This window comes from Bubalus bubalis, chromosome 11 (genome assembly GCF_019923935.1).
Source record: "Bubalus bubalis isolate 160015118507 breed Murrah chromosome 11, NDDB_SH_1, whole genome shotgun sequence".
NCBI lineage: Eukaryota > Metazoa > Chordata > Mammalia > Artiodactyla > Bovidae > Bubalus > Bubalus bubalis.
The window spans coordinates 31,745,004-31,772,751 of NC_059167.1; the positions used below are offsets into that span (position 1 = coordinate 31,745,004).

General features: G+C 40.0%; 1 protein-coding gene across 3 annotated transcripts in view; it reads right to left on the bottom strand.

Annotated features, from left to right (window-relative positions):
- DAAM1 (dishevelled associated activator of morphogenesis 1) overlaps positions 1 to 27,748 on the bottom strand; it is a 183,011-nt gene that overhangs the window by 46,313 nt on the left and 108,950 nt on the right. For all 3 annotated transcript variants that reach the window (XM_044924907.2, XM_025295436.3, XM_044924906.2), the window contains exons 4-10: positions 10,739 to 10,810; positions 5,136 to 5,230; positions 2,881 to 3,214; positions 1,826 to 1,936; positions 1,608 to 1,711; positions 387 to 453; positions 49 to 166 (exon numbers count right to left, since the gene is read on the bottom strand). In XM_044924907.2, the coding sequence (XP_044780842.1) occupies positions 49 to 166; positions 387 to 453; positions 1,608 to 1,711; positions 1,826 to 1,936; positions 2,881 to 3,214; positions 5,136 to 5,230; positions 10,739 to 10,810 (901 nt within the window). The remainder of the gene's footprint in view (positions 1 to 48; positions 167 to 386; positions 454 to 1,607; positions 1,712 to 1,825; positions 1,937 to 2,880; positions 3,215 to 5,135; positions 5,231 to 10,738; positions 10,811 to 27,748) is intronic.

The window sequence follows — 27,748 nt, forward strand, 5'->3', positions numbered from 1 at the left end:
TGAATGATGTCCCAACATTCACAAACACATGTAATCACAAACACTCACAAGGCATTTGGAGGCAGTGGTGCAAGATGGACATGAAGTGAGGGTAAGCTTCACTATGGGTGAGCCTCTTCCTGGTCAGCTCAAACATCTGAGTAGCACTTTTTGTGTCTATGTGAACCTGTTTCATATAAAAAAGAAGTCTAAATCAGGCATTCAAGTTCTTCAATTCCTACAAGGTAAGGTAAGCAAATCCAAGGTAAATAGAACCTAATCCTGCCACTTAGGTAGCAAAACAGAAATGTGATTTTGCTCTTACATTACACAACTCTATGACACACGTTACAACAGGGAAATTTGTGAGCTGCGAGTCAAAACAGAATAATTGTAAGTATACGTACCAGTTCAAATCTTTTGGCAAATTCTAGCTCATCTTCATTTCGGAGCATTTCAAAAAAATCTAAATGCCTGAAAGACAAAGACAATTTACTAAAAGTAGAACATCCTATAAACACAGGCACATAGGAATCAGGACATAAATACTAAGACCTTTCCTAAAATTTCAGAGATATCTCTAAAAGAAGTATCACAACAGAATTAAAATGCCTTCCCTTAACTATGTGCTACGGAAAAAAGACATCATTTATCTGAAATGAGATCATTACAAGAGACAAATCTAAAAGCTTAGGAGGCCTGGCACGTAGAAGACAATTCATAAAAGTTTGCAATCCAAAAGCAACCAAATCCAGATTCTACTCACAGAATCTCTTCATGGAAAAATAAGTCCATATAAGTAACTTGCTTGACCACTGAATTAAAGATTACAAAGCAATGGTCATGCCTTTCACTTATTCATACAAATATTTACTGAGCCCCTAACTACTGATACTGGGAATGATTAGTTCTGTGGAGACAAATACATGCAGGTAAAGGGAGTAGAGAATGATGGAGGTACAGTAAGGTAAAGAATGTGAATACAGTGACTGGAAAAGATCTCGCTGTGCAGGAACAAGCAATTTGGACATCTGTGGGACAATCTTTTAATGCTGAGGAAACAGCAGGTGCAAATGCCCTGTGGCAAGTCTACATGATCATAGACTATTAAGAAAAGAAGCATGGTGGCGTGCATGAATGAGGGAGAAGAGTGGTAGAAGGAAAGATCTGAAAACTTGTAGGCTATGTTAGAAATCGTAAAATTTGCAGACAAGCAAAGGAATAGGGAAATGGATATTAACATTCACAGAATGTCTATCAAAGATGCCATGTGATTCCACATGTTTTACAGTAACATTTCATAAGAGCCCTTAAAGATGGTGTCATCATCATCATCACTATTTCTTCAGCTATAGGAACAGTAAGGTTCACAAAAATTGAGTAACTTGATCAGAACACATAGCAAGTAGGCAGCAGCACTAGGATATGGATTCCCGTTTAATCTCGAAACCTACACTAAGTTCTCTACACAATCTGCTGCTTCTTTCATGCAGAAAGTCTTACTAATAAAAACATCATTACCTGGTCTAACATTCTGGTACAAGTTCCTTAGGTCACAAGTAGTTCAGACTGGCACTACACACATGGAAAACACATGAGCTATCTCCTGTCGTAACAGTGTGACTTACCTATCTAATGTTGAATTTTCATGTTCCCTTAATTTATCTATTACAGGCTGAATTCCCAACATTAGAAATTCATAGCGAAGATGAAGTCTAAAGTCCAAACTTTCCTGAAAGTAGAAGGGTGATGGAATACATTTTTAAGCTCTTTAGAGAACATACTTGTAAGTATTTTTTAATTGTTCTTTAATAATATGTTTTAGATTGTGACAGAAGGCTCTTACCACTCCTGCGCCTTGGCTTAGCACTGCATTAATGAAGGACATGATGGCAGTCTTAAGACTCACTTCATCTCGATACCGCCCCGTGCTCTTGTCCAAGTCATTAATTAACGTCTACCAAGGATACAAATACGAAAACAAAGGACTGAATAGTTACTACCTTACTCTAAAACCTTGTGTTGAGTCAAAATTACATTGATCCATAGAAAGCTACCTTTTCCCCTTAAGATTAGTCCCAAAAACTCTACTTTCAAAATTCTTACATCATATATGTTTATACATACATGTGTACAAAGTATTAACACAAAAGGTTGTGCTTCATTAATTTGACTTGCTTTTTCTGAGTATAAAAAACGTGGTGACATAATTTCACTGTTTATATTGATCCTAAATCAAGACTGGCAATCTGTAAAATTTTCAGAGAACACCCATTTAGTGGATTGAAAAGTGTATTATATAATGTGTAGAAAGGAGGGAGGGCTACATTTTTAAATTCAGTGCAACAGTCTTCCCTTCTCCACAAGGGATGTGTTCTAACATCCCCAGTGGATGTCTGAAGCCATGGGTAGTACTGAACCCTATGTATTCTCCTATATAGACTTTGTTTTTTTCCTCCATTAACAGCTGGGTGGTGTATAAATTGTGGGTATTCTGGACAAAGGGATGATTCACATCCTGGAAGGGACGGAGCAGGATGGCATGAGATTTCATCACATTACTCACAACAGCTGCACAATTTAAAACTTATGAATTGTTTATTTCTAGACGTTTCCATTTAATACTTTCAAACAGCAGTTGATCACGGGCCATTAGCACTGTGGAAAGCAAAACTGCAGGTAAGAGGGGAGGACTACTGGAAATCCACAACCCCATATGACCAACTACAGAAAGAATATTCTACTCTTTACCCAAGAGGAAGGAAATACTTGAAGCCACATATGAATGCTCACCACAGGGGGAGATTTCAAGTTAGGCACCCTCCCCACCACCACCACCCATAGGCCAGGAAAGGCACCTGTCATGAGGCAGGAATGAAGATGTGGCATGGCAGCACCCACCTGAAAGCGGGTTCTCTCGCTGGCATACTTCTGGTAGTGCAGCATGGCCTGCAGAACCTTCTTGTGGCCCCCGGGAACCAGGCACACAGCGCCCAAGATTTCCAGCACGGCCACCTTCGTCTTAATGTTCTCTGTGCTCAGACTCTGAGCAATAACATTAATACTCTCAGAATGAGCCAGGACATGAGCCCGACCTTGAGAGTTGTTCATTAGCGCCTTTATACATCCAATGAGAGAGGTATGTATTCGAGACTCTGAGGTCTCGTAGTCCATGGTCTTTAGAAAGTTGAGAATACATGACAGGCCATCCAAGTCAATGAATCTGGTCACAAACCTGTCATGAGAAGAGGGTTAAAGTGCATCAGACCTAAGTCTCTTTGGAATTCTTTAATAGCCCTTAAGAGAAAAGTTTAGGGGGGTGGTGGTCAGGAGAAAATAAGAAGATGCAGTTCCTAAAGTAACAGAAGGCTTACATTGATGAAGTCTTCTTAATTGGAGGCCTCTTCCTTGGCACAGACCCAATGGTCAGGTCTAACCAGAAGTGTGAAAAAAATCTCCATTTGAGTTAGAAAAGATCTTAGTTGATATAAACAACCAATTAACAGACCTTATAACCATAGGAAACGAGGAACAAGAAGACACTCAGATATCTGCCTTAGGTTAAAGTCATCTGCTGATCCTGTGTTAGGATAGCATCCAGTCTCCAGGCACGTTTAAGTGTTGACCACTGACTCAAGCATGCCCCACACCAATGAAAATCAAAAGCATCCCTGAACTCCAGGGTATTTACTTGCCAAATGATAGTCTATTTTCCTAAGGTTTCATAGCAAAGCCCTCCTTTAGTATGACATGTTATATGGAATCCCAATATATAAAACAAATAAAAGCAATACTTGATTACTATATACTAATATTTTTAAAGTCAATCAATGAGAATAATTCACAAGGTACATCTGCAGGTTAAGCCTTTTGAAAAGTTCAAAGTAACAAAACCTAGATTACTCCAGCAATTTCCAAACTTATTTAGCCTTGGGCATCCACTAACATCTCAGAATTTGGAACACATATACAGAGGAAAACAGTTAGAATAGGCTAGAAAACTTCTGTCATACAACTGTATATAATTTTTGAGAAATCAGAAGATTTTTCTTATAATTTTATAGTCAAATATAGGGAATCTTTATTTTCCAGTCATTTCATCCAACCATGTGACCAAGATCTAGCCAAGCTAGATCTTGTTCTAATGAAATGCACCTGTAAGCACCCCATATCCTACCAAACCTTAAAGGCGTTAATAAAGGTGTGGGAGGCGTACAGTAGATGATAATCCATCTTTTATAACAGTTTTACTGAGCAATAACTCACATGCCATAAAATCCATACTTTCAAAATTATAATTCAGTGATTTTTAATATATTCACAGGGTTGTACAACCATGGTCATTATCTGATTTTGGAACATTTTAATTACCCCTAATCAACCCTAGAAGAACATTTCCCTCTCTTCCTAACCCCAGGCAACCACTTATCTTTTTGTCTCTATGGATTGGCTTTTTTGGGATATTTCATATAAACAGAATCATACAATATGTGGCCCTTTGTGTCTGGCTTCTTTCACTTTGCATAAATATTTTCAAGGCCCATCCATGTTGTAGCATGCATCAGTACTCCACTACTTTTTATGGCTGAAAAGTATTCCATTATATAGATATATCACATTTTACTTATGAATTCATCAGTTGATAGAATTTGGATAGCTTCCATTTCTGGCTATTATAAATAATGCTGAAATTCACATATAAGGTTTTAGGGGACATATTTTTACTTCCCTTGGCTATATATCAAGAAGGTGCAACACTGTTTGGTTCATATGGCAACACAATGTTTAATATTCTGAGGAACTGTCTAGCTGTTTTCTAAAGTGGTTGCACCATTTTATATTCCCACCATCAATGAATGAGGGTTACAATTTCTCCACATCTGTACCAACACTTGTTAGTCTGCCATTTTTAACTTCAGCCATCTTCATGCCTGTCTACATCTTTTTTAATTGAAGAAAAATAATTTAGTGAATGTTCAATGTGTAAGGTCTTTCATCCATGGTTTAATTACATGTTTTTATTTTAAGACTACCCCAAAAGTTTGGCTGTTGCAGAAAAATTAAGAAAAAGGAAGGGAAAAAAGAAAAGAGGAAGAAAGTAGAAAAGAAGAAAAAGAAAAGAGACAAGCAGTACATGCTGCCTAGCAAAACATTACCTCATTGGTTTCGTCCTTAGTGCTGTCTTCAAACTCTCTATAGTTTTACTTCTCTCTTCCTCCTCTTCTTTCTCTAAAGCCAGGAGAGATTTTCTCTATGCAAAGAAAATTATAAAGTAACTTCTTTAAATTATATGTTTTAATTATGGCACAAGCAAAACAAGCCCACAGAGTACATGCTACTATCACTTTTAATACAAACAATCAAATGAGACTATGACTGAGATTTACTATAAGCCAGCATGTAGAGCAAAAGCACCAAGAATTCCACAAATTCATTGTACAAGTTAGTTCTTTCGAATTTAAATAAAGTTTTAAGAAAGTGTTGAGAAATCTTAGTAGAGATTAAGCTTTCCAAACACTTATATAACTAACTATTCTATAACTACACTCTGATGAAGATATTACTATTTATACTTGATAGAAAGATTAGACTTGTAGTTAAATATAACATTCTGACAATGAGATAATATTATTGCACTATCAAACAGAAGCAGGCAGCAATCTTCCCATGCTCTCTCTCTCATTCCTCAGCCAAAAAGTGTAATCTTTTACACTTTCTGTTACATCAAATTATTTTTAAGAAGAATGATTCAATTTGACTTGACACAAAGATAGACAATTCCTTCAGAGTAAATGCTCAAGTTTTAGAAATGATTCAACATCATTTGGAAATCAGGGTATAGACAGAGTGTGTGTGTGTTCTCTTCCTACCCAGGACTAGAGCAGTACTTTTCAAACTTTAACAAGGATACAAATTTCCTGGGGAAGCTAAATGCAGGTCCTGATTTGGCATATCTGAGGTGAAGCCAAAGATGCTGAGCTCCTTACGGAGTTGATGCTGCAGTCTATAGACCTCACTTTAAAGAAGAAGGCCCTAGGAAGCAGAGCTCAGTTGATATCACAAGGTCATGAAAGCTAGTAAGATTCACAGACTTGTTAAAAAGTTGTTTTCATTCCTTTTACCTCATGGTCACCTACGTGTACTAAAAGTTGTTGTTGTTGAGTCACTAAGTGGTGTTCAATTCTTTGCAACCCTATGGACTGTAGCCCAGAAGACTCCTCCGTCTATGGAATTCACCAGGCAAGAATACTGGAGTGAGTTGCCATTTCCTCCTCCAGGGGATCTTCCTGACCCAGGTATCGAACCCGCATCTTCTGCATTGGCAGGTGAATTCTTTATCACTGAGCCACCAGGAAAGCCTGGTACTAAAAGTATCCCAAGGCTTAAGGCCCTAGGTACCTCCACCCACAGAACCACAGGTCCCTTGCCTTCTTCCTACTTTTAACATGTGCTTGTCCAGTCTCAGTGTTTTTACCTGTTACCTATTCTGATAAAATGCGTGGTTGGGGAACAGACTGGGATATTGAAGAAAACATTTGGCTCTTATTCATATGTCTCAATGGTACAGTCTCTCCCTTTCTTCCAGGACCACACATCATCAAGGGGTGACTTTACTTAATTTTTTCACGTTAACAGTACAAGCATTAAGTAACTAAATGTTAACTAAAACCTAAATTTGACTTCACACTTAGGAGGGTAAAGCTCAAAGCAAACATATATCAGTATCATTCATAGCAACTGAAATAAAAATCAGTAAAGTCTTGTTTTGTATACTTGAATTATTTCTGCTAAAGCTGTCCTCTTGTTAGAGATGTGCCCTGACAGCTGTCACCAGAGGATGGCGGGGGAAGAGGCTGTGTGTGCAAATAGCCAATGAATTTCTTCATCGCTCCGTGAGACCCATATCCTGGAAAATTTAGCACAAATCTAGCCAAGTACGTTTAATCTCCTGTGGCACAGCTGAATTTGTTTAGACTCTCAAGCAATCACTTTGAATCCGCAGTCCAGGATCAAGACTTTTATGAACATTTCTTGTTCCTAAGCTTAGTCACCCAAACCTCCCAAATTAAAGACTAAATACATTTCTTATTGTGGTTCATTAATACCAAATAAAGATGCACATATTTATCCTTTTAACAATCTTGGGGAAGGGGGAACCTCCAAATAAAGGCAGACTACATTAAGTCTCTCCCTAGAGGAGTTGGGAGTTTTATGAAAAGAAATTTAAATTAGAATTTCCTTTCCCAATATAAGAACTATTACTTTCCTCTCAAAACAGAAGACATTATCCTCTTTTCTGTGCATAGTACAAGTGGAGTTGAATCTAAGATTGTTTATTGTATTGAGAAAATCGATTCTATGTAGATGAACCTGATATTCTAAAGTGACTTTTCAAAATAAAATAATTTATATGAAGTTTCTCAAGTTTTCAAGCTTCACATTTATGGAGAAGTCTAAATTTGCAGTTTTTCATAGAAAAGGGGGATATGCTTACATTTCCTAAGATGACTGCTACGCCAAACAGCCAGGATGCACCTTGGCATACACTGGACAGGGCTCCGGTGGCCTCCTTGGCTGCGCGAACCACTTACTAAATCTCTGCTCATTTGAGGGGCAGGCAAAGGACAGAGTGCGTCCTAGCAGAGGCTCCTCTGGTCAAAGCTGCTGAGGTTTACACTGGAACATGCAGGGCAGAGAGAGATGTACAAACCAAGCACAGAAACCATCCCTGGCTGGGAAAGTCTGGAAGTAAGCTTCTTTTTGAAACGTTTCACTGGTGTGAAATCAATAAGCCAACCCGCTAAGCACACAGAACTTCATCACCTCACATCCTTGCTCCCTGACAGTGCATACAGAAGCCACACACCAAGAAAGTCCAGGCCCTTCTGGAACACGCTCTCCTTTTATTAAACTGTTTTTCACTCTTTAAAAGCCAACAGATCACTCAGGGGTCCTTTAAAGAACAAAGAATTCTTGTTACGAGGCTTCCATAAAGTAACTGCACTTGTTCCACAGAGGGCTTCACAGACCAGTAAGTGCTGCGGTTCTCAACTTGGACTGTTTATCAGACTCTGCAGATGCCTGTCCCCACCTCAGAAAAGCTGGGAGGTGGGGAGTGGGTGGGATTTCCACAGTGATAAAGGATTTTAAAAACCTAGTTAGTGAGAGGCAAGCTGGAAAGGAGTCTTTGAGCTGATAGGCTTGACTGATAGGCTTAAATTCCCTACCACTTCCAAATGAGATGACCTTGGACAAGGTAACCTTTCTGAGTCTCAGACTCCTTATCTATAAGTAGCACTTAGAGCAGGAGGTGCTTGTAAGGATTTAGAACAGCATGTAAAGTGCCTGTTAGTCTGCCTGTCACATGGCGCACGCTAAATAGCAGCAGCCGCTGCTGGTGCTGAAGACAATGGATGATGATGATGTGGATAAACACCCCTTCAACAATTCCCAAAGCAGAGCCAGAGAGCTTAGCTGCCAAGCCAGGAGGAGTCATATGCCTTTCCAAGTCCCCAGGGATGATGTCTCAGAATTTCCGTTGTGAGGAATTCTCCAGAGAGGTTAGCAAGACCTTTAAGGAGGTGGTGGCCACTTAATAGGGTGAGAAAAACAGAAAACTCAGCAAAGGGTTTCTGGTCTCATCAGACCTCCTTGCTCCTTTATAGATGCAGAAGTGTTAAGGCCTGATTATTTCATCAATTGTTATAATGCCTTTACCCTTAACCCTGAAAAGATGCTAGCTTTGTTCTTCAAGGAGCAGAAGAAAGCTTTGCGAGGTGTTTAATGCATTTGTCGTCGTTTAGTTGCTAAGTCTGACTCTTTGCAACCCCCCATGGAGCCTGCCAGGCTCCTCTGTCCTTCACTGTCTCCCAGAGTTTGCTCACACTCATGTCCATAAAGAAGAGCAAAGTCACTAACATTTAAGGGCCTGGAGATACTCTCGGAGAGGGCTTTAGACTAGGAAGCAAGTATAATTGAAATGTAGATGATGTGTGAATGTAGCAAAAGGTAGTCCAAGGATCTGGATGAAGGAAAGGGAGGCTCTTGAAGAAGTGCTACAAACTGGCACATTGGGGACCTTGTAGTACAGGAAATAAGCCAGGCCAACTGCAGACAAGGCGTGGAGTAAGTCACTAAAGGACAGATTAACCGAACTGCCCTAAAATTTGAAGAAAGGAAAAAACCCAGTTATTTTGTACTTCTCTACTCACAGAAGTGAATACGTTAACAAAGGAGCAACTTTCCACGTTAGACATCAAATAAGGCTGACTTAATTAGAAAGAGAGACATTCTGCCTGACAGCTCTTTTTTTCCCCTAACAGCCAAGAACAAGATTTCAGAAATAACCTTTACGTGCAGGAAATGCAAATGGCTCTGGGTTATTATTGCTCAGGCGGATGGAGAGAAAATCCCCGAAGGCCCTCACAAGCCTCATGTTCTGTTAACACATTCATATGAATGCTGAGATCACTCTTTTCTCATCATTGTGTAGAATGCCTGGTGGAAGGATTTGGTGGTTACTTTCTGTTCTTTTCTGCTGTGCTTTTAGAGAAACCCTTGGGGCAAAAAGCTTATGCAGTTTCTTCTATAATTTATACAGCTCTGTTCACATGTGCCAGGCTGTTTATTTTGTTCATGGTGTGACAGCAGAAGAAGCCTCATCAAAGGAAAAGCTAGAAAAGAGGAAGTTACAAAAAGTCAAGGCCTCTGAAAGTTTAGCAGAAGTGTGAATGATTCACATAGTCTAGTCAGTTTTTAACTTTTTAAGCAGCAGCAAGTATTAGACAATCTAGAATGTTTGCTCTAAATGATAAGAAATGAATTCTCCCCAAGGACCCTGGGGACAGGAGGAAAGGGAGAGGTAGAGAGAATACCATGGAAGCTGTCAGCTGCTTGAATGTAGTAAACTCAAAGCTGAACCTGACAGATACACTCTTAAAATCAGAAGTGTGCCCACAGAGGCAAAGACTGCTCTGCTGTGGGAAACCTCCAACTTTTATCAACATGGACAGGATTTAAGCTATTAAGACTCAAATGCTGATGATGTGCTTTCTGCTGTGTATCTTTGCTGGATCCCTCAAGCAGCTCAAAACTGTGACATCGCAGAGATATTCATGTGACTGGAATGTGCATTTTAGACATTGAGAACACCTTTTTAGCAATTACTAAATCAAAAATCCACCTACCAAAGATTTCCCAAGGACATCTCAGCATTATTACTATTACGCCTTTTCATTAAACCACCTATTTCATAAACTTTTTTTTTTTTTATTATTTATATGAGTAAAAGAATATTTCGGTACCCTATAAGACCAGGAACCCAAGAAAGCCCTCAGTTTTTTTTTAAAAAAAAAGGGGAGGGGAAAGAGAACAGTGAAGGGATAGTTTCATTGTACTATTTCTAAATGGTATTAGCATTTAGAATGGTGTTGCCCTATCCAAGTTCCACATGATTGATAAGACCAGTTGCAAGTTAAAGCTGAACAGAAGCCAGATTTGTGATACATTTCCTCCAGTAACATTAAACTCACTTATATTTTAGTATGTGCTGATTTTACGTAAAACATACTGAAAAATAATCATTTTGCCAAGTATCACTCCTGCCTCCCCTTTCTCCCGCAACACTGAACATTTGGAATGGACTCTGGAGAGATAATGATATTTGGTAGTTCTTACTTAAGTGAATTTATTATGCAACTGCATGCTTTGTACTAAACTTGCATTGTAAACTGCGTCAGAGAACAGAAAGGATACCTACAGCAGCCATGGAATTGAGTTGATCAATGTAGAACTCAGGCCAACTTGTTGCTCCCTTGTTTTCTTCCTGGTCCTAAAGAGACAGACAAAAAAAAAAAAAAAGTGATATACCACCAGATACACACAATGGTCACAAAAACATCTGACTCCCAGAGCCTCTAGACAATGGCCCACACAAACCATTAGAAGACACGGAGATGTAAGATATTTGTCTTATGTCCCTTTGACCAGGGTGGTACTCCTGATCAAATCTCCACAGATCGTGCTGAAGTCAGAATTAGGTGGACAAAGGCACGTTTTCTGAACCAGGGAGCAAGGGGAGATGAAATGAGAACTTAGCCACATGTGGTTAAGATGATGCTGTTTTCCTTCAGGGGAGCAGTAACATTGGGAAGGGGACTGTGTTTGTTGCAAGGACAAAGGACCTCTAGGTTCTGTGTGGCGCTAAAGACACTACTGCCAGATTACATGTCTGGATGAAACTCACAAAAGAGGGGAAGTTGTCTTTAAAAATGACCATGGGATTTGGCCAGTTGTTAACTAGACTTTTGCAGTTGGTTTATTCAGGCTCCAGCAGACAGTAAATATTTTGAAGAAGGGTCTCATTTGATGTGACCAAAACGAGGTACTGCTTCAGATGAGGAGGTAAAATAAAGCTCAACATCAGATGGAAGGCAACAAAATGAACACACATTAGTCCCAGGTCCAGCCCTTGTGCCGTGACAGCTTGTGAGTTTGAGAAAATTTAATGGAAAAAAATATCTGAGCTGAAGAGAACTGAAACCCAAGGAATTCAGGAACTGATTCCTAAATCGCTGCATCTTACAAACCAGGGTGACTTGAAGTCAGCACCAGAGTCCCTAGGGCTTCCGTGGATGGAAGATCTTTGTCAATCTGAGCCCACACCTTCCCCCCAAATCAGGTGACTGTGGCCTCTGTCCCCTCAGAGCCTCAAGTCCACTTGAAGATGGCCTTGTGGTGAGAGATTTCCATGCAAACCTGTATGGGTCTAAGTCATTTGTGTGACAAAACAAACCTGAAGGGGAAAATTCCAGCTCTTCACTAGAGCACCTTAGTACACTTGATACCTCTTGTTTCCATGGAGAAGTGCTGGTCTAGGCACACAGAGCTGTACTGGACAATGAAGTAGCTACTACTACTTACTGTGTCTGGATCCCCATCCTTGGAATAATGGCTTCAAGGTAGGGCTATTCATTTCAGGCCTATACTTTACTTAAAAGAAAAGAAACAAACTTTCTCTAAACAAATCTTTCTAGGCAGGTCTACTCTGGTGAGATAAAAGCAACAATTTCAAAACTCTTCTTTAAGTAGTCACAAGAAGAGGGCAAAGTAACTGTTGCTCACAGTGCCTTAAAGGCTGGTAGTAACTGATATCCAAACTCAGGGAGTTGCATGAATTTCATGTGGAGATTGAACAAGCCAGATGATGGGGACAAAGGCTATAGCAGAGGCTTTGAAGTTGGACTGGATTTCACTTTCATGGCTTTTAAAAGCTAAGGAAATTTGATGAGCTTTTAGAACAGCCCCTGATTATTATTTAACATGTTAATAAAATAGCTACAATGGGAGTATAAATGCTGAACCCTTCTCTCCTCTTAAAATGATGTATTAAAGTTAGCAAAACCCTACTGCTACCAAGGTATTCAGCAAGCCAAAACCCACAGTGATATTCAATGGTATTTGAACCTATAAAATGAAATAGAAGGCGCCAGATCTTTCTATTGCCTCAAACTAGGGCAAATTTCCAAAACTACAACAAAATCACGTCCCATGTCTGGGGTCCCATGACAGACTGTTGTAAGTTTAACGTTCATGGTTACAGAAGAGAGATCATTTTAGAAGCTTAAGATTAATACACAGAGAAAACTCTCTATACTTTGAAAATGCTTTTAAAATAATTGTAATGGATTAAGAGTAGATCTAGATTCTGCAGTCAAAATTAGGGGAAGAAAGCTTCATTTTATTTTACATGCCTCAGTGCTGAGAAAATCAAATGAGCTAACTATGTCAAAGTTTCTCGTAAAAATACAAAGTGTTATCACTATATCCCCAGCAGGGATATAGTGATTCTCAGAGTCCTTCATTTTAGCAATGCATCTTCAGTTTCCCCTGTGTAATTCCCTGGTGCTCTACAGACGTGTGCGCTACAGTAGCCAAGACAAACTCATACCTGTGAACCAAATCTCCCCCTCCCTTGTGTGGCTGCTGGAGTCTCCAGTGATACAGAGACACAGGCCAGAAGGAGCTGAATTTAATTTTTCTCCGAGGTCCCCTAAAGAGCACTGGGCATGAAGACTTGCCAAAGGGGAGACTTTCTCCTAAGAAGTCCATGAAAGGGATCACTGATGGAAGGGTAACTTGTATAATATTCTTGGAAGGAAACTGAGTTCTATGCATTACCAACCTCTAACACATATTATTCTTTGGGCCATCTGTTTTGGTTCTGTAAAACAAGTGGAAAAATACACAAGCCTGTACAAACTGTATCACTGTATTTGTAACGGAAGCAGCAGCAACATCCTAACACATAGAGAGCTTCTTCCCATGCATCAGACACTGTGCCAAGCACTGCGACCTTCATTTAATCTACCCTGTGAGGTAGCTGTCATCACACTCATTTTGCTGAGGAGGAAACAGAGGCAAAGGGAGTACAGACGAGTTGCTAAAGGTCGTCCTGCTGGAAATTCAGAGGCAGTGCGAAGAATCGTGACAACCTCTTTTCCTAAAACGAGACCTCAGATTAATCACAAGCAATACATACTGAGTGCAAAGCTGCTCTTTCACTCTTCACCACTTCACTGTAAGAGACTCAAATATGATTAGCAGATAAAAATGAGTTCACCTGTCCCTAAACCTTAGTGCTACTTTTTGCTACATTCAACATTTCTGATATTATTCTAAGGTCTGATGTCTTACCCGGGCTACCTCTGAATCTTCTCTCCAGGCTTTCTGTGGGAACTCTTTTGCTCCTCTGTCAACACCTCATTTATCTTTATATCTGTGCATGCAGACAACACTAAGAAGCTTTTCCCTAACCTGTTATCCTGTCTGTTATTCACTGCATGTTACAGTCTGTCTTCATGGAGACTTCTCAAGAGCTGCTGAAGATGAGCCCATGGCACTGACCACCTGTAGACACTGAAATTATAAACAAAACCATCCCTAAACGATATACATCTAACCCTACTTTTGGCTACCTACTTCACTGATTCCATTAGAAATTTTCTAATGGAAAATAAGCAAAAATATTGCCTTCATTCTATTCTTTAAAAACACTGCTTTCCCCCTCTCTTTTAAAACAGATAGTAGGTAACTCTTAAAGACACTTAGAGAAGATTGTCCTATGCAAATACAAGTTGTAGCAATCACATTAAATGCTCTTTTTATCCTACAAACAGAATGGATAATTCACATTAATATCCAGTTTTGTTTCCTCTTGAAAACATAATAAACATTTAAGTTATATGTCTATCTTTAGAAGGTCTATTAGATAATCTATTAGATATTGAATTATTATAAACATTTTATGTTCTTAAATTCTACACTGATAATCAGTTTCTGAGAATATTTGCAAACATCACTTATATTCGGAGAGATGGTATGGTGGAAAAATGACCAGATAGGCCATGCAAAGATGAGATTCAAGAACTTACTTGTTGGTTTATTCAATTAGCACCTACCACTAAGTTTGAAGATCTTTGGGTCTTGTTTTTCTTCTGTTCAAATTAAGAGGTGAGATTAGACTTTTCAAAGCACCTACAAGCTCTAAGATTCTACATGACTCTAATAGTGAGATGTTATGTGAAACATCATTTGTTACTATTAATATATTTAGAGTGCTCAATTTCTAAAGTCAATAATTTAAAAAATTATGTTGTTCAGTGACTCAGTTAACCTTTAACTTGCAACAGCTGCTTCCTTTCTAAGGTAATTAGAGGGGGGAAATCTCAACATTAATTATTTTATTATATCTCTAATCCAACGCATCCTATTTCCTTGGCTTGATAAGCATCAATAAGAGTGTATTCATGGACAAAATTTCCTGCTGGATGGACACTCTGCCTTTGCTTTCAACCTGCAATAAATGCAGCTTTAACCTCTTTTCTTGGTTTTCCATTTTGCGCCCACAATCTCAAATTCTAAACAAACTCTTCACTAGAAGAGGGAACTTGTACAGTGCAAAGGACCTTCAAGAATATTGAATTTTTCTTTTTTCTTCTTTTGTTTATAAATCAGGCTCTAATTAACTAACTCATTTAAAAGGTAAAGAAATACATAGTCTATTTCTAACCTCACTTCATTTCCAACCGGCACATTTTTTTTTCACTCCATATTGCTGGTCGGTGGCTATTAAAAATAAAAAAAATTCAAGAGATCCTCCCCCACCCTCTTTAAATGCTCAACAGTGCATTTGCTTTTCTCAGTACCATTTTGCCCATAAGAATAAAATCTGCATTATTTATTTGTTGTCTCTCACTTCACTGTCATTTCTTTCTCAATCCAAGCTGATTGTACTCCACTTCTACAACCATCAACAGACAGGCATTTGAATCCTCACTCACTCACTACCTTAAACGACTTTTGGCAGGAAAGGTAAGTAATTTCTGTGTGTGACTCAGCTTTAGTTTCCTTTTCTGTAAAAGTGGTGCCTACCTGATAGGGTCATTGTAAGGATTTAATAAGTTAATGAAAAAGTGAAAGTGAAAGTCACTCAGTCATGTCCAACTCTTTGCCACCACAAGGGACTGTACAGTCCATGGAATTCTCCAGGCCGGAATACTGGAGTGGGCAGCTGTTCTCCTGGAAGCTCTCCTCCAGGAGATCTTCTCCAGGGGAAGGTCTTCTCTAGGGGATCTTCCCAACCCAGGGACTGAACCCCAGTCTCCCACACTGCAGATGGATTCTTTACCAGCTGAGCCACCAGGGAAGCCCAAGAATACTGGAGTGGGTAGCCTATCCCTTCTCCAGCAGATCTTCCCAACCCAGGAATCGAACCAGGGTCTCCTGTATTGCAGGCGGGTTCTTCAGCAGCTGAGCTACCAGGGAAGAGCTCTGGGAACCAGACACACAGAAATGTTCAATGTATGTTAGCTAGGATGATAATGCTAATATACTGTTTCAGGATCTCTAGCTATGGCCATTCTAAGTCCCTGTTACTAGGGCTACAAAAATTTGTAGCAGTTTGAACATAAATTTTGACAGTAATTGTTCATATTTAAAACACACATAGTCTTTGACTCTGTAAGTCTATTCAGAAATTTAGCCTATGATTACACTTGCACAAATACATATTACAAAGATTTGTTTCACTCCAGAACTGTTTGAATCAGCAAATAAAGTTAACAAGTATATGAAAGGGAAGTGGTTGAATAAACTACTTTGTAGCAGTAGCAAAGAATTAAGTAGAGTTGACCAAGTAGGGACTTCCCTGATGGTCCAGCAGTTAAAACTTCACGTTCCAATACATGAGGGTGGGGGTTCAACCCCTGGTCAGACAGCTAAGATCCCACACACCTTGTGGCCAAAAATAAAAACCCAGAACATAAAATATAGACAATATTGTAACAAATTGCATAAAGACTTTAAAAACAGGTCCCCATCGGAAACAAACAAACAAACAAACAAACAAAAACAAGTATATTATGGAGGGAAAAGTGATTCAAAATATGACCTCCAATCTATAGAAAAAATATATACACTACACACAAACATTTCTGGAAACAGACATAATAAAATGTAACAACGGCTACCCCTGGCTAGCAGGGTAGTAGAAAAAGTCTTTTATTTATAAACTTGTGTACAATTCACTTTCATTTTACTAAGAACAAGGGCTATTTTCACAATTAAAATAGGAGTTTGAAAGCATCCGTTTGAAAGTTCTGTTAGGACAAGAGCTCTGCTTTTTCTAATGTTCTGTGTTACATGAACTATATCCAGTCAAGACTGTGCAACATTTGGGGTGTTGCATCTCCATCACCAGGGCACCCTTCTACTCCCTACAGAAAATTATTTTACAACATTTCTCTAATTATTTCTTCTTACTGGATTTTCTGTTTCAATTAATCCTAATATCAGCTACAGACAAAGAAATTGTGTGATCTGGGATAAGGTTTGTGTACCTGAAGCATGCTAACATGTTCTAAAATTTCCACACTTATTATGTTGCAATTTCTTGGTAGTATCAGAAGTCTTTAGTGATATAAATGGGTCTCAAAGTGCAGTTTAAGTATTAAGTCTTAATGTAAAGAATATTTCTTTCGAAATTACCACAGGACAAATATTTAATAGGATCAATTAACAATATGTAAGAACTGTATTGTTTTTTCTTTAAGATGCTCTTAGAAGGCCCAAAATAGGCTGTGCAAAGGTCAATCAATTGTAAAGGACACACTCTGCGGTTGTTCCCTAGACCACAAATCACAGACTGGAGCAACATGCACTTGGCCAACTAAAGCCATAAATCTCCATTCAGTTACAAACCCATGAGGTTCTTGGATAATACTTGGTAGGAAAGAAAGACACTCACCATTTAGATTGGCTACAAATCTTCTAGTGATACACAATAGTACCATCAACTGAAAAACAGTAGTGCTATGCTGCTGCTGCAAGTCACTTCAGTCATGTCCGACTCTGTGCGAACCCACAGACGGCAGCCCACCAGGCTCCCCCTGTCCCTGGGATTCTCCAGGCAAGAACACTGGAGTGAGTTGCCATTTCCCTCTCCAATGCATGAAAGTGGAAAGTGAAAGGGAAGTCGCTCAGTCATGTCCAACTCTTAGCGACCCCATGGACTACAGCCTACCAGGCTCCTCCATCCATGGGATTTTCCAGGCAAGAGTACTGGAGTGGGATGCCATTGCCTTCTCCGAGTGCTATATTAAGGTTTAACTAAATGAATCTCAATAGCAGAAAGGTACTGCTTCATATGATACAAAGTAAACTTCATTCTGACAATGTTCATTACAGGACAAAGGCAACTAAATACTAATAAAACCTGTTCCGCTTTTAAAGAAAATGCTATTAGAAAACATGTTCACTATGATCGTACAGTTTCAAGAAATTCTATCCCTTGTTAATGATCAAAATAGTCACCTGTTGCACTGAATTGTCATTCCTATTCTGGATTTAATGGGCTCAGCCCCATAGACTAATCAATACAACAGCTGTTAAATAAATTCACTCTATACCTAAAATTTTTATAGAATTCTAGGCAGAAAGGGCCAGAGAGGTCAAAATTTTATTCTTTAGGTGTGTCTCCATGGTGTGTGGCATCTATTAAACTCAAATGAATGATACCAATATGGGTGAGAGGAAGAGCAGGTAGGATGGAAGAGGGGAAAATATTTTGTGGACAGCCTTGCTAATACTTTCTGCTATCTGGATGAAGCACAAGCTGGAATCAAGATTGCTGAGAGAAATATCAATAACCTCAGATATGCAGATGACACCACCCTGATGGCAGAAAGTAAAGAGGAATTAAAGAGCCTCTTGATGAAGGTGAAACAGGAGAGTGCAAAAGCTGGCTTAAAACTCAACATTCAAAAAACAAAGATCATGGCATCCAGCCCCATCACTTCATGGCAAATAGATGGGGAAATAATGGAAACAGTGACTGACTTTATTCTGGGGGGCTCCAAAATCCCTGCAGATGGTGACTGCAGCCATGAAATTAAAAGACACTTGCTCCTTGGAAGAAAAGCTATGACAAATCTAGACTGCATATTAAAAAGCAGGGACATTACCTTGCTGACAAAGATCCATCTAGTCAAAACTATGTTTTTTCCAGGAGTCATGTACAGATGTGAGAGCTGGACCATAAAGAAGGCTAAGTGCCAAAGAATCGATCCTTTTGAACTGTGGTGTTGGAGAAGACTCTTGAGAGTCCCTTGGACTGCAAGGAGATCAAACAAGTCAATCCTAAAGGAAATCAGTCCTGAATATTTATTGTAGGGACTGATATTGGGCTGAAGCTCCAATACTTTGGCCATCTGATACAAAGAGCCAACTCACTGGAAAAGACCCTGATGCTGGGAAAGTTTGAAGGCAGGAAGAGAAGGGGATGACAGAGGATGAGATGGTTGAATGGCATCACCGACTCAATGGATACGAGTTTGAGCAAGCTCTGGGAGATGGTGAAGGACAGAAAAGCTTGGTGTGCTGCAGTCCATAGGGCTGCAAAGATTCAGACACAACTGAGTGAGTGAACAACAACAATCTTTCCCTTCTAACTCAACAATACTAGTATAATTAGTATCTTCTTAAAAGATGGCCATGATGAAGTATGGAACAGCCAGCCTTTTCTGTAAAGGGCCAGATCATACATATTTTAGGCTTGTAGACCACACAGTCTGTTGCAACTACTCGATTCAACTCTGCCTTTGCACACGCAAAAGCAGCGATTGTGGTAGTGGTTTGGTCACTAAGTCGTGTCCAGCTCTTTGTGACCCTGTGGACTGTAGCCTGCCAGGCTCCTCTGTCCATGGGATTTCCCAGGCAAGAATACTGGAGTGGGTTGCCATTTCCCCCTCCAGGGAATCTTCCTGACCCAGGGATTGAACCCATGTCTCCTGCTTGGCAGGCGTCCCAGGTGGCTCAGTGGTAAAGAAAGCAGCTATAGATAACACTTAAAGAGAGTGGGCCCTGCCATGTCTCAGTAACACTTCATTTACAAAAACAGGCTATTGGCCAGATCTGACCCACAGGCCATGGTTTGCCAACCTCTGTGCTAGATTAAGCTCGACTCTCAAGAGGGTGGGAGTACATCAAAATTCTCAAAATTCTTACTTGATCACCAACTGTTTTCCAAGCTTTCTCCTCTCCTCAAAGCCACTCTATGTCCAGTAAACCCCAGTTTAAGTTCGGATGAGCACATAAACTGTATGGGATTTCCCCAGTAATGTGCATTTTTGCAAGAGATGGAACAGACTCTGAAAAGTCTACGTTCTTACCAAGCTTGCTGCTTCCTGAAATCTCATTTTTTAAAAATAGCACAGAATCATTAGGTCTTTTAAATCCTGATATTTGCCTCCAACTCCTTCCCTCTTGCTCTTCTTTCATCAGGAAAAGAAAACCCAGTAGGTCCACAAACTTGCATTCCTGAGACAGTTGCTTTACTCAGTCCTTCCAACCCTCACCTCTGACCCCTAGCAGTGGGCTGAAACTATATCCTATGTCTGAAGTTTGCCAAACTCAGGCAGTTGGTTTCAAAAAGTAATTCCTATGTTGTCACAGTTCAAGAGAGTCATGTGGTTCCTGGGACTGCCAACCCTGGTTACATTTTTTGGCCATGGCCACAATTACACATCAAACATAACTGCTGCCAAAATCCGGCTGGGCCCACACAAGAACGATTACAGAACAGCAGCTTCTTCATCTGCCAGGAAATCCAACACCTCCTCCTGAGCCTCAGAATGTCAGTCATTTTCTAGAAAGACTGGAGGCTGTCTGGCCATAGCAGGAGCTTTCATATTTAGCATTTAGAATCACAGCAGAAGAGCAAACGTTCTTCTTCACTTCTCCTCATGCTATAAAACATCTGCATGTTTGTAAGGCAAGCCATCACGTAATTATATAGCTATGTCTTTGACCCTGGAGACACCCTAGTTTGAGTTTCTCCTCACAAGGATTCCTTACAGAAGGTCACCAGCAGGTGATTGATCATGTGTTCTCTGAGAGAAGGCTTCGAGGGCCCAGTGTTGTTTGGAGCCAGCATTCTCACTGACTGTCAGAAAACTCACCTCATTCTGAACTGGCAGGTGTCTCTTTGTAACTCCAAGAACTTGTTGGCCTTAGTTTTGCCCTTGGGAACTATACAGACTAAGTCTAATTTCTCCTATGAGCAATAACCCAGCAAATATTTAATTGATTCAAAAAAAAAGCTATTATGTCCTCCCAGAGTCATCTCCTAACCAGGCCAAAAGTTCTCCAGTGACTGAACAGCAAACATTTATCTTCCTCAATTCAGGAAAAAAAAAAAAAAAAATCTCAAAATTTCCATACGCTCATCACACTCTCATGTCTGCTACTTGGAAAAATAACTCCAATATAAGCCGTCTGAATTCCTATGAAAGGAATGTGCTTGTCAGTGATGCTCAACTCTACACAGTCTCTACTGAGAGGGCATCTGAGATAGATATCAGAGCAGAATGAACGTCTCTGCACGAGGAAAGAGAACAAGTTCTTGCTTTCCTGATGGGCCACAACAAGTGACATTTTTGATTTAGAATAAAAGATACATGAAACAAAGGTAAACATGGACAGTCTGTATTTTATCAAGCACACATACTTTAACAAAGTTTGCCATAAACTCAATAGTAAAATCAGTTTTCTTCTTATAAGACTGAGGACATGTCATCTCTAAAACATAACAGAAATGAAGTAGGACCCAGGCTCACTGATGACACATATGCTCCTTTCCTGTACCTCCACCTCTTCAAACATCATAGGAACTTCTTCCATGTATGAAGCCTGACACCTCTTCTGACCTGAGTTCCACTTCTTCCCTTGCTCTAGTGGATGCAGGTATCAAGTTCAGTAAAACTGATAGACAAGGCATGTTTTCCCAGACAGGGCTAGACACTATCATATCATGTACTCATTTAAAATATGAATAAAGATCTCAGATTACTTAAAGTAAGGTAGCCCCCTATCAGTTCTATGTTTAAAATTCTGTATTGACAAAGGATAATTTTTTTAAAGTAAAATGGCGTGATTTCGGCATGACTCAAGTCAAAGATTTTGTTGAACTCATGAGTAAATGAGAGAGAAACAGTAAGATGTTAGAACAGGTTCAAAAGAAAATTTGTTAGCAAAGATATATAGACATTAATTTACAAACAGATGCAAAAATAGTCAATAGGGCAATAAGCAACGACATTAGACACAAGACATTTCAATGGACAGGAACATTTGCACTGTGATCAGTTTTGTTTTTTTTTTTCCCCCAAAGACAATCTGCAGGTTTGTTAAATAGCTCAAAAATAGTGAAAAGTGAAGATTACTCTGAAGAGTGCTATAGACAGAACATTCCGAATTTTTTTTTTCCTGGCATTTCAATGAAACCACAATTTAGCAAAATAAAAGATGACTAGCACTTCCTGGTTGAAGAGGACACAGTCTACAAAGGTGTAATGTGGAAACCAAGCTGTATGACTAACACCCGCACCAGACTCATCAGATCTAAATTACACAAATGCTTGTGTGTGCATGCTCAGTCGCACCCTATGGACCGTAACCTGCCAGACTCCTCTGTTCATGGGATTCTCCAGGCAATAATGGAGTGGGTTGCCATTTCCTTCTCCAGGGGATCTTCCTGACCCAGGGATCGAACCTGCATCCCTTACATCTCTTGCATTGGCAGGCAGGTTCTTCAACACTCTTGCTACCTGGGAAGCCCAAAGCTTTTGCTAAAGAACACCTACCCCATCCTTACCAATTCACTTCACTTCAATTCTGCCTGCTTCCACTGCCTTGTCTAGTCTGTGTGGCATGGTTTCTATTTATGCATCTCTGAGACTGATTTGAAACCACTGAGACTATTCTACTTTACCCTCCCCCCCCATTATATCCACAGATGCACCTGGTTCTCTATCCTCCCCAGAAATTTGCTGGCCAAATAGCTGGGACACTTCTTTTATACACACACACACATATACACACAATTAATTATTTGGCTACACTGGTCTTAGTTGCAGCACATGGGATCTTTAGTTGCAGCATGCGAGATCTAATCCCCTGACTAGGGACTAAACTAGGGACCCGTGCATTGGGAGCACAGAGTCTTGGCCACTGGACCACCAGTGAAGTCCCCTGGAATATGTCTAAGAAATTTTTTTCACTCCTCACCAAAAAAAAGTGGTCAACTCAGTGAGTTTAGACCCACTCCCCAACTCCCACCCCCAGCCAGAAAGAAAACTACACTTGACCACTATTCAAAAAAAAAAAAAGAAGAAATCAGGCTTGTGCTACTTCTCAGCCAGCTATCACTTTTATTCTCTCCAAAATTAAGAGTGCCACTTTAAAGACCTCTAGTCTCTCTCTGGGAACAGCAGCGATGAAACAAAGAGTAACAGTGTGACTTCAACAGTAAGGAGACCAGCTGCATTTCTCAAACAACTCAGGGGCCCAATCTGTTCCAACACCCTCTTCTTTCCTGAAAAAGTCTTGGCTGACCTTACAGAACTGAAATCTTACAAGTCACATGCTACAGGATCCTTAGGGAAAATGCTTTTCGTGTGTTAATATAGCTGAGAAAATAGCCACAATCCTCACCTAGAACTAGAAGCTGAGACTTTACAGCCCATTTTCCAAACTATGAGATATTTATTTCATTTATTTTAACAAGTCACTTTTTTGGCAAAGTACTTCATGGCATGGAAAATGACTGGAGCCTAAACATCTCAATCAGTGTAAATCCAACATCTGAAGCCAATTTTAGATGACAATTTCCCTTCATTTTCATGGCATAGAAAAAGAAAAAGGCTCCAATTATTATTTTCAGAAATGACACATGTCCCTGCTGCCTATGACACAAAGGTGTGCAATGACTTAAAACAAATTACTTCTATGTAGCTTGTTAAGAGCAGAGTCTTTGACCCACATTTCATCTGGGAGTGCTATAGACCCAGGTACGACTTAGTCCAGCTGGTTGGTAAATTAACATGTTTGGACACACACCACTGGACCCTCATGCAGTGTGGAAATCCAATCAGTGGTGTCAGTGGCCTTTGTTGCCTCACATCTTGCTACCAGATTTGCTACCAGACCAGCCTTTCAGAATGCTGTAAAGCAGGTTTTGATGTTCTGTAACCTGCTCTTGGGAAAACAATCAAAGTGTGTTTATGATTTGCAGTATAACACTTAACACGAGACCATAAAGAGAGGACTTTGGAAAATAGTAATTAAACTATGAAGAGAACTGGGGGAAACAGTGAGCCCATAAAGGCATGTTCCATGCAGGGAAGCATTCTCAGGATGCCTGTGAGAAATGCTACGGCAGGGTTAACTGTCCCCTGGAAGGGAGAGTCGTAACTGTATTTCTGATTTTAAGTCATCACTGACTCTTTAATTCAGAATACAACTGAATTAATAACGGCAATTTTGGCAAAGAAAGAGAAAGGCATCCATCGGAAGATGTCACCGTCTCAGAAATGCCTAAATGTGAGGATGTGGGCAAACAGAGCTTAGAAACTGAGGAAACGTAAACCGCCTTTCCTTACATATGGGGCAGATGGAAGGGTGGCATCCTAAGGCCGCTCCAGTCAAGGCCGTTCCACAGTGCGCTGAGGAGTAACAAGAGAATCTAAGACACTAACTTAACGCTGGTATTCTTCAGTAGGCTTTCTACCGCGACCCATTTCTTGTTCCACACATTACTCAGTTTCTGGAGCGTAAGAATCTGGAGAACCCCACACAGAAGTTATTAGCGGCACATTCTAGCTTACACTGGAAGCTCAAAGCTTATTCCTACTTCTCAAGGAGAAGAAGCTCTGAAATGCACCAACCATAACATGGATTCAATAACATTAGGTCTGCTAGAGCTATTAGTGAAAAGAATGAAATATATATATACGTGTGTGTGTGTGTGTGTATGTATGTGTGTGTGTGTATATATATATATATATATATATATATAGGAAAAACTCAAGTAAAGTGGCTTTTTTCCTTCTTTGATCTCTCATCCAAAGTTGATACTTTCTTCTACTGATGTCTTTCCTAAACCTGTCTCCTGGAGCTGGTGAAGTCAGGCTGACTTGGGGTGGTGTTTTATGTAAGTAAGTGTCATAGGACCTAGAGAATCTGAAGAGAACCAGGGAGAGACCCAAGGGAAAGAAGCATGGTAGGTGACACTTATGTACAACCATAATCTAGGCACAACAGGATCCTTCAAGAGCAAGAAGGGTATATAACTATTACACATGCTACATTCTCCCATCATGTGTCATGGCAGACAGTGCTAATCAATTACCACACTATTTGTATTGAGGTTATTTATAACCTCCAAATGCTTCTCAAAGCCCTCTGGGCTTCAATCCCTCGTTGTTTATACAGTTGGTAATTAAGATAAATCTTTTTGCCATCTCTGCTTGGAGTTATTCACAGTGAACTCCATTAACCAGGGAAGGAAGCCACAGTCCAGAGGAAAACTGACACAGAGGAGGTATGTTGGTCTGGACTGTCTCATGAGCTACATGTCCCTGGGCTGGTGATAACCAGAACAGGACGCTAGTTCTGGATTCTCATGTGTGAGATGTAGCGATACTCCTTTCCAGAGATGCAGTGATTGCTGAGAACACTCGTTCAGGGTGCAATTCTATACCTGCAGATTGCACAATTTTGGAAATGCAATGGACCAATGCCTATGTGCTTCAACACAGAGGCAAGGGGCTCAAAGGGTCTCACAGAGTTGCATTTAGAACCCTGGTTCCACAATGGTACTGTTGACAAGTATTCTATGACAAAGAGTGAGAGCTCCAAGACTGTCAGGTATTCCAAACTCTGCAATCAACACATGATGGAATTTGTCCTGCAGCTGAGCTGTCAAAAGGAATCTGCTTAACAATTGAGATTTGGAAGCCAAAGATAGCTGCTCTCTGGTAGCTGAGAACAACTGCTCTCCCAAGATCTCCATTCAAACCCACAGCTCCAAGTCTCTTCCACTGGAGCAGAAGCAAGAGTGTTCTTCCCACAGCACAGCACAGATGCAGGCGTGACAAGTACGGAGTGAAAGCTGTGGGGCTTGCTTCTCTAGCCCCCGTTCCAGAGGGGAAGATGGAACTCCACAGGACACACAACCCCCACACTCCCCATGACTCCATGTTAATTGGTTTGTCCAACCAAGACACCTTACTTTGTCTCAGCTATATGTTGCCTATTTATTTTCACTGTTGTTTGAAAGATGGTAAGTGAATGCAAAACACAGGATCATTCTCTCCCTCTGTCTACCACCCTGGTGTTCTCTAATCAGAGGGGAAGCAAGGCCTTGCATGAAGGGTGTTCCTCACTGAAGAAATGCAAGTAGGAGGAAGCACAAAAGAGAGATGGTATCCACAGAGCAGATACATATTCACTGTTTTCACAAGGCTGCAAAGGACAAAGCAGAGTGAAGAATCATAGACTGAAGAACCAGCAATCTCCAAACCCGTGAACTGACTTACTTGTATATGGAAACCACCTCAGACTGTAGGCAGGGAGGATAGACAAACATCGAGTTACCCATCGCAATTTCTCAGTATCTGAAGGAATTGTGGAGTACAAGAAAGGGGAGAGGCTTTTATAATTTGTATAGAGAGATGTCCCAGAAAAGGGTGCTCTGGTTAGAAGAAAAGAAAGAGACCAGTCGTGTGCTTTCCCAGCCACCGTGCCTGTTTGTGCAGACGTGCTGGTTTTGCACCTGCACTTCAGTCACCCGCCAGGGAACTGGCGGAGGCCTCAGAGGAACTTCCTGTGCTTGATGATGGCATACATCAGTCAAGAGCTGGCTAAAGATGGAAACACAGCTTCCCTGGGTCTGGACCTGAGGGTGCAAAGAGGTCTAGAGGAGAGGAAGAGTGAACCACACACAGAGCGGTTTCCTTTGTAGTCAAACCAAATAAACAGAACGCTGAGGGAATGGGCCATTTTTAGGTACTTGTAACATTTTGTACTTTGGTCCAGCTTTATGGCTATTTGAGTGGAATGCTTTCAATTCTCTAAACTTTGGGTTTTTATTTTTTTTTTTAATTTTATTTTATTTTTAAACTTTACAATATTGTATTAGTTTTGCCAAATATCGAAATGAATCCGCCACAGATGTACATGTGTTCCCCATCCTGAACCCTCCACCCTCCACCCTCCTCCCTCCCCATACCATCCCTCTGGGTCGTCCCAGTGCACCAGCCCCAAGCATCCAGTATCGTGCGTCGAACCTGGACTGGCGACTCGTTTCATACATAATATTATACATGTTTCAATGCCATTCTCCCAAATCTTCCCACCCTCTCCCTCTCCCACAGAGTCCAAAAGACTGTTCTATACATCAGTGTCTCTTTTGCTGTCTCGTACACAGGGTTATTGTTACCATCTTTCTATGGGTTTTTATTTTTTAAATGAAATGTTTACTTTCTACTCCAGGAATTTGTACTTTAATTTGATTTGCTAAGCTATACGAGAGAAAACTGAAGAACTTTAATGACAGTATCTTGTACCCAAAACATTCAAACTTATGTAAAGTGATTGATCAGGGCATACAAACACTAGTTCCACCCCCTCCAACAATACCAAGCCCTTGGATGGTTGAAGACTAATTTGCTGCAGGTAGAAACTATTACAAGCACCTTGGAGAGCAATTAAGGTGAAAATGTTCAAACCAAACAACACAGTAATTACATGTCTAGGTGCCTACCCTAGAGAAATTTTTGAACATATACATAAGGATGTTTGCTGCAATTTTCTTTTTAAATAATGAAAACTTGGAAACAGATATTATTTAAAGAGGGATAAAAATAATTAAGCTGCAGCATGTTCATATAATGAAACATTATATGGCAGTTAAAATGAAGACATACTATATATTGTCAATGGATATATACATTCAGAGAAAGAAATATATATATGGGCAAAGGAAAACATATCACCTTCAGAATAGAGGTCACCTTTGGGTTTCAACAATGTTTATCATGTTTTCTTTCTTTCTTAAAAATCCATGGTATTAAAAAAGTTAGCATTTGTTAAATGCAGGTGTTTATTATATATGTTTTTGCATATAAAAACATTTCACACACACACAAGAATAATTAACCAGGATAAACTAGTTTATCACATGACTGAGGAAAAAGTTATTAGAAGTTTGCTAGTTTTCATTCTTTAGAAATTTTAGAGAATGTCAATTTATTGGAAGCCAGAAAGTCCACCCTGGTAATTAAGTTTAAGACTTCTAACAATAACAGCCACTGTGGTAAACAGTATGGAGGCTTTTCAAAACACTAAAAATAGAACTACCGTATCAGCCAGC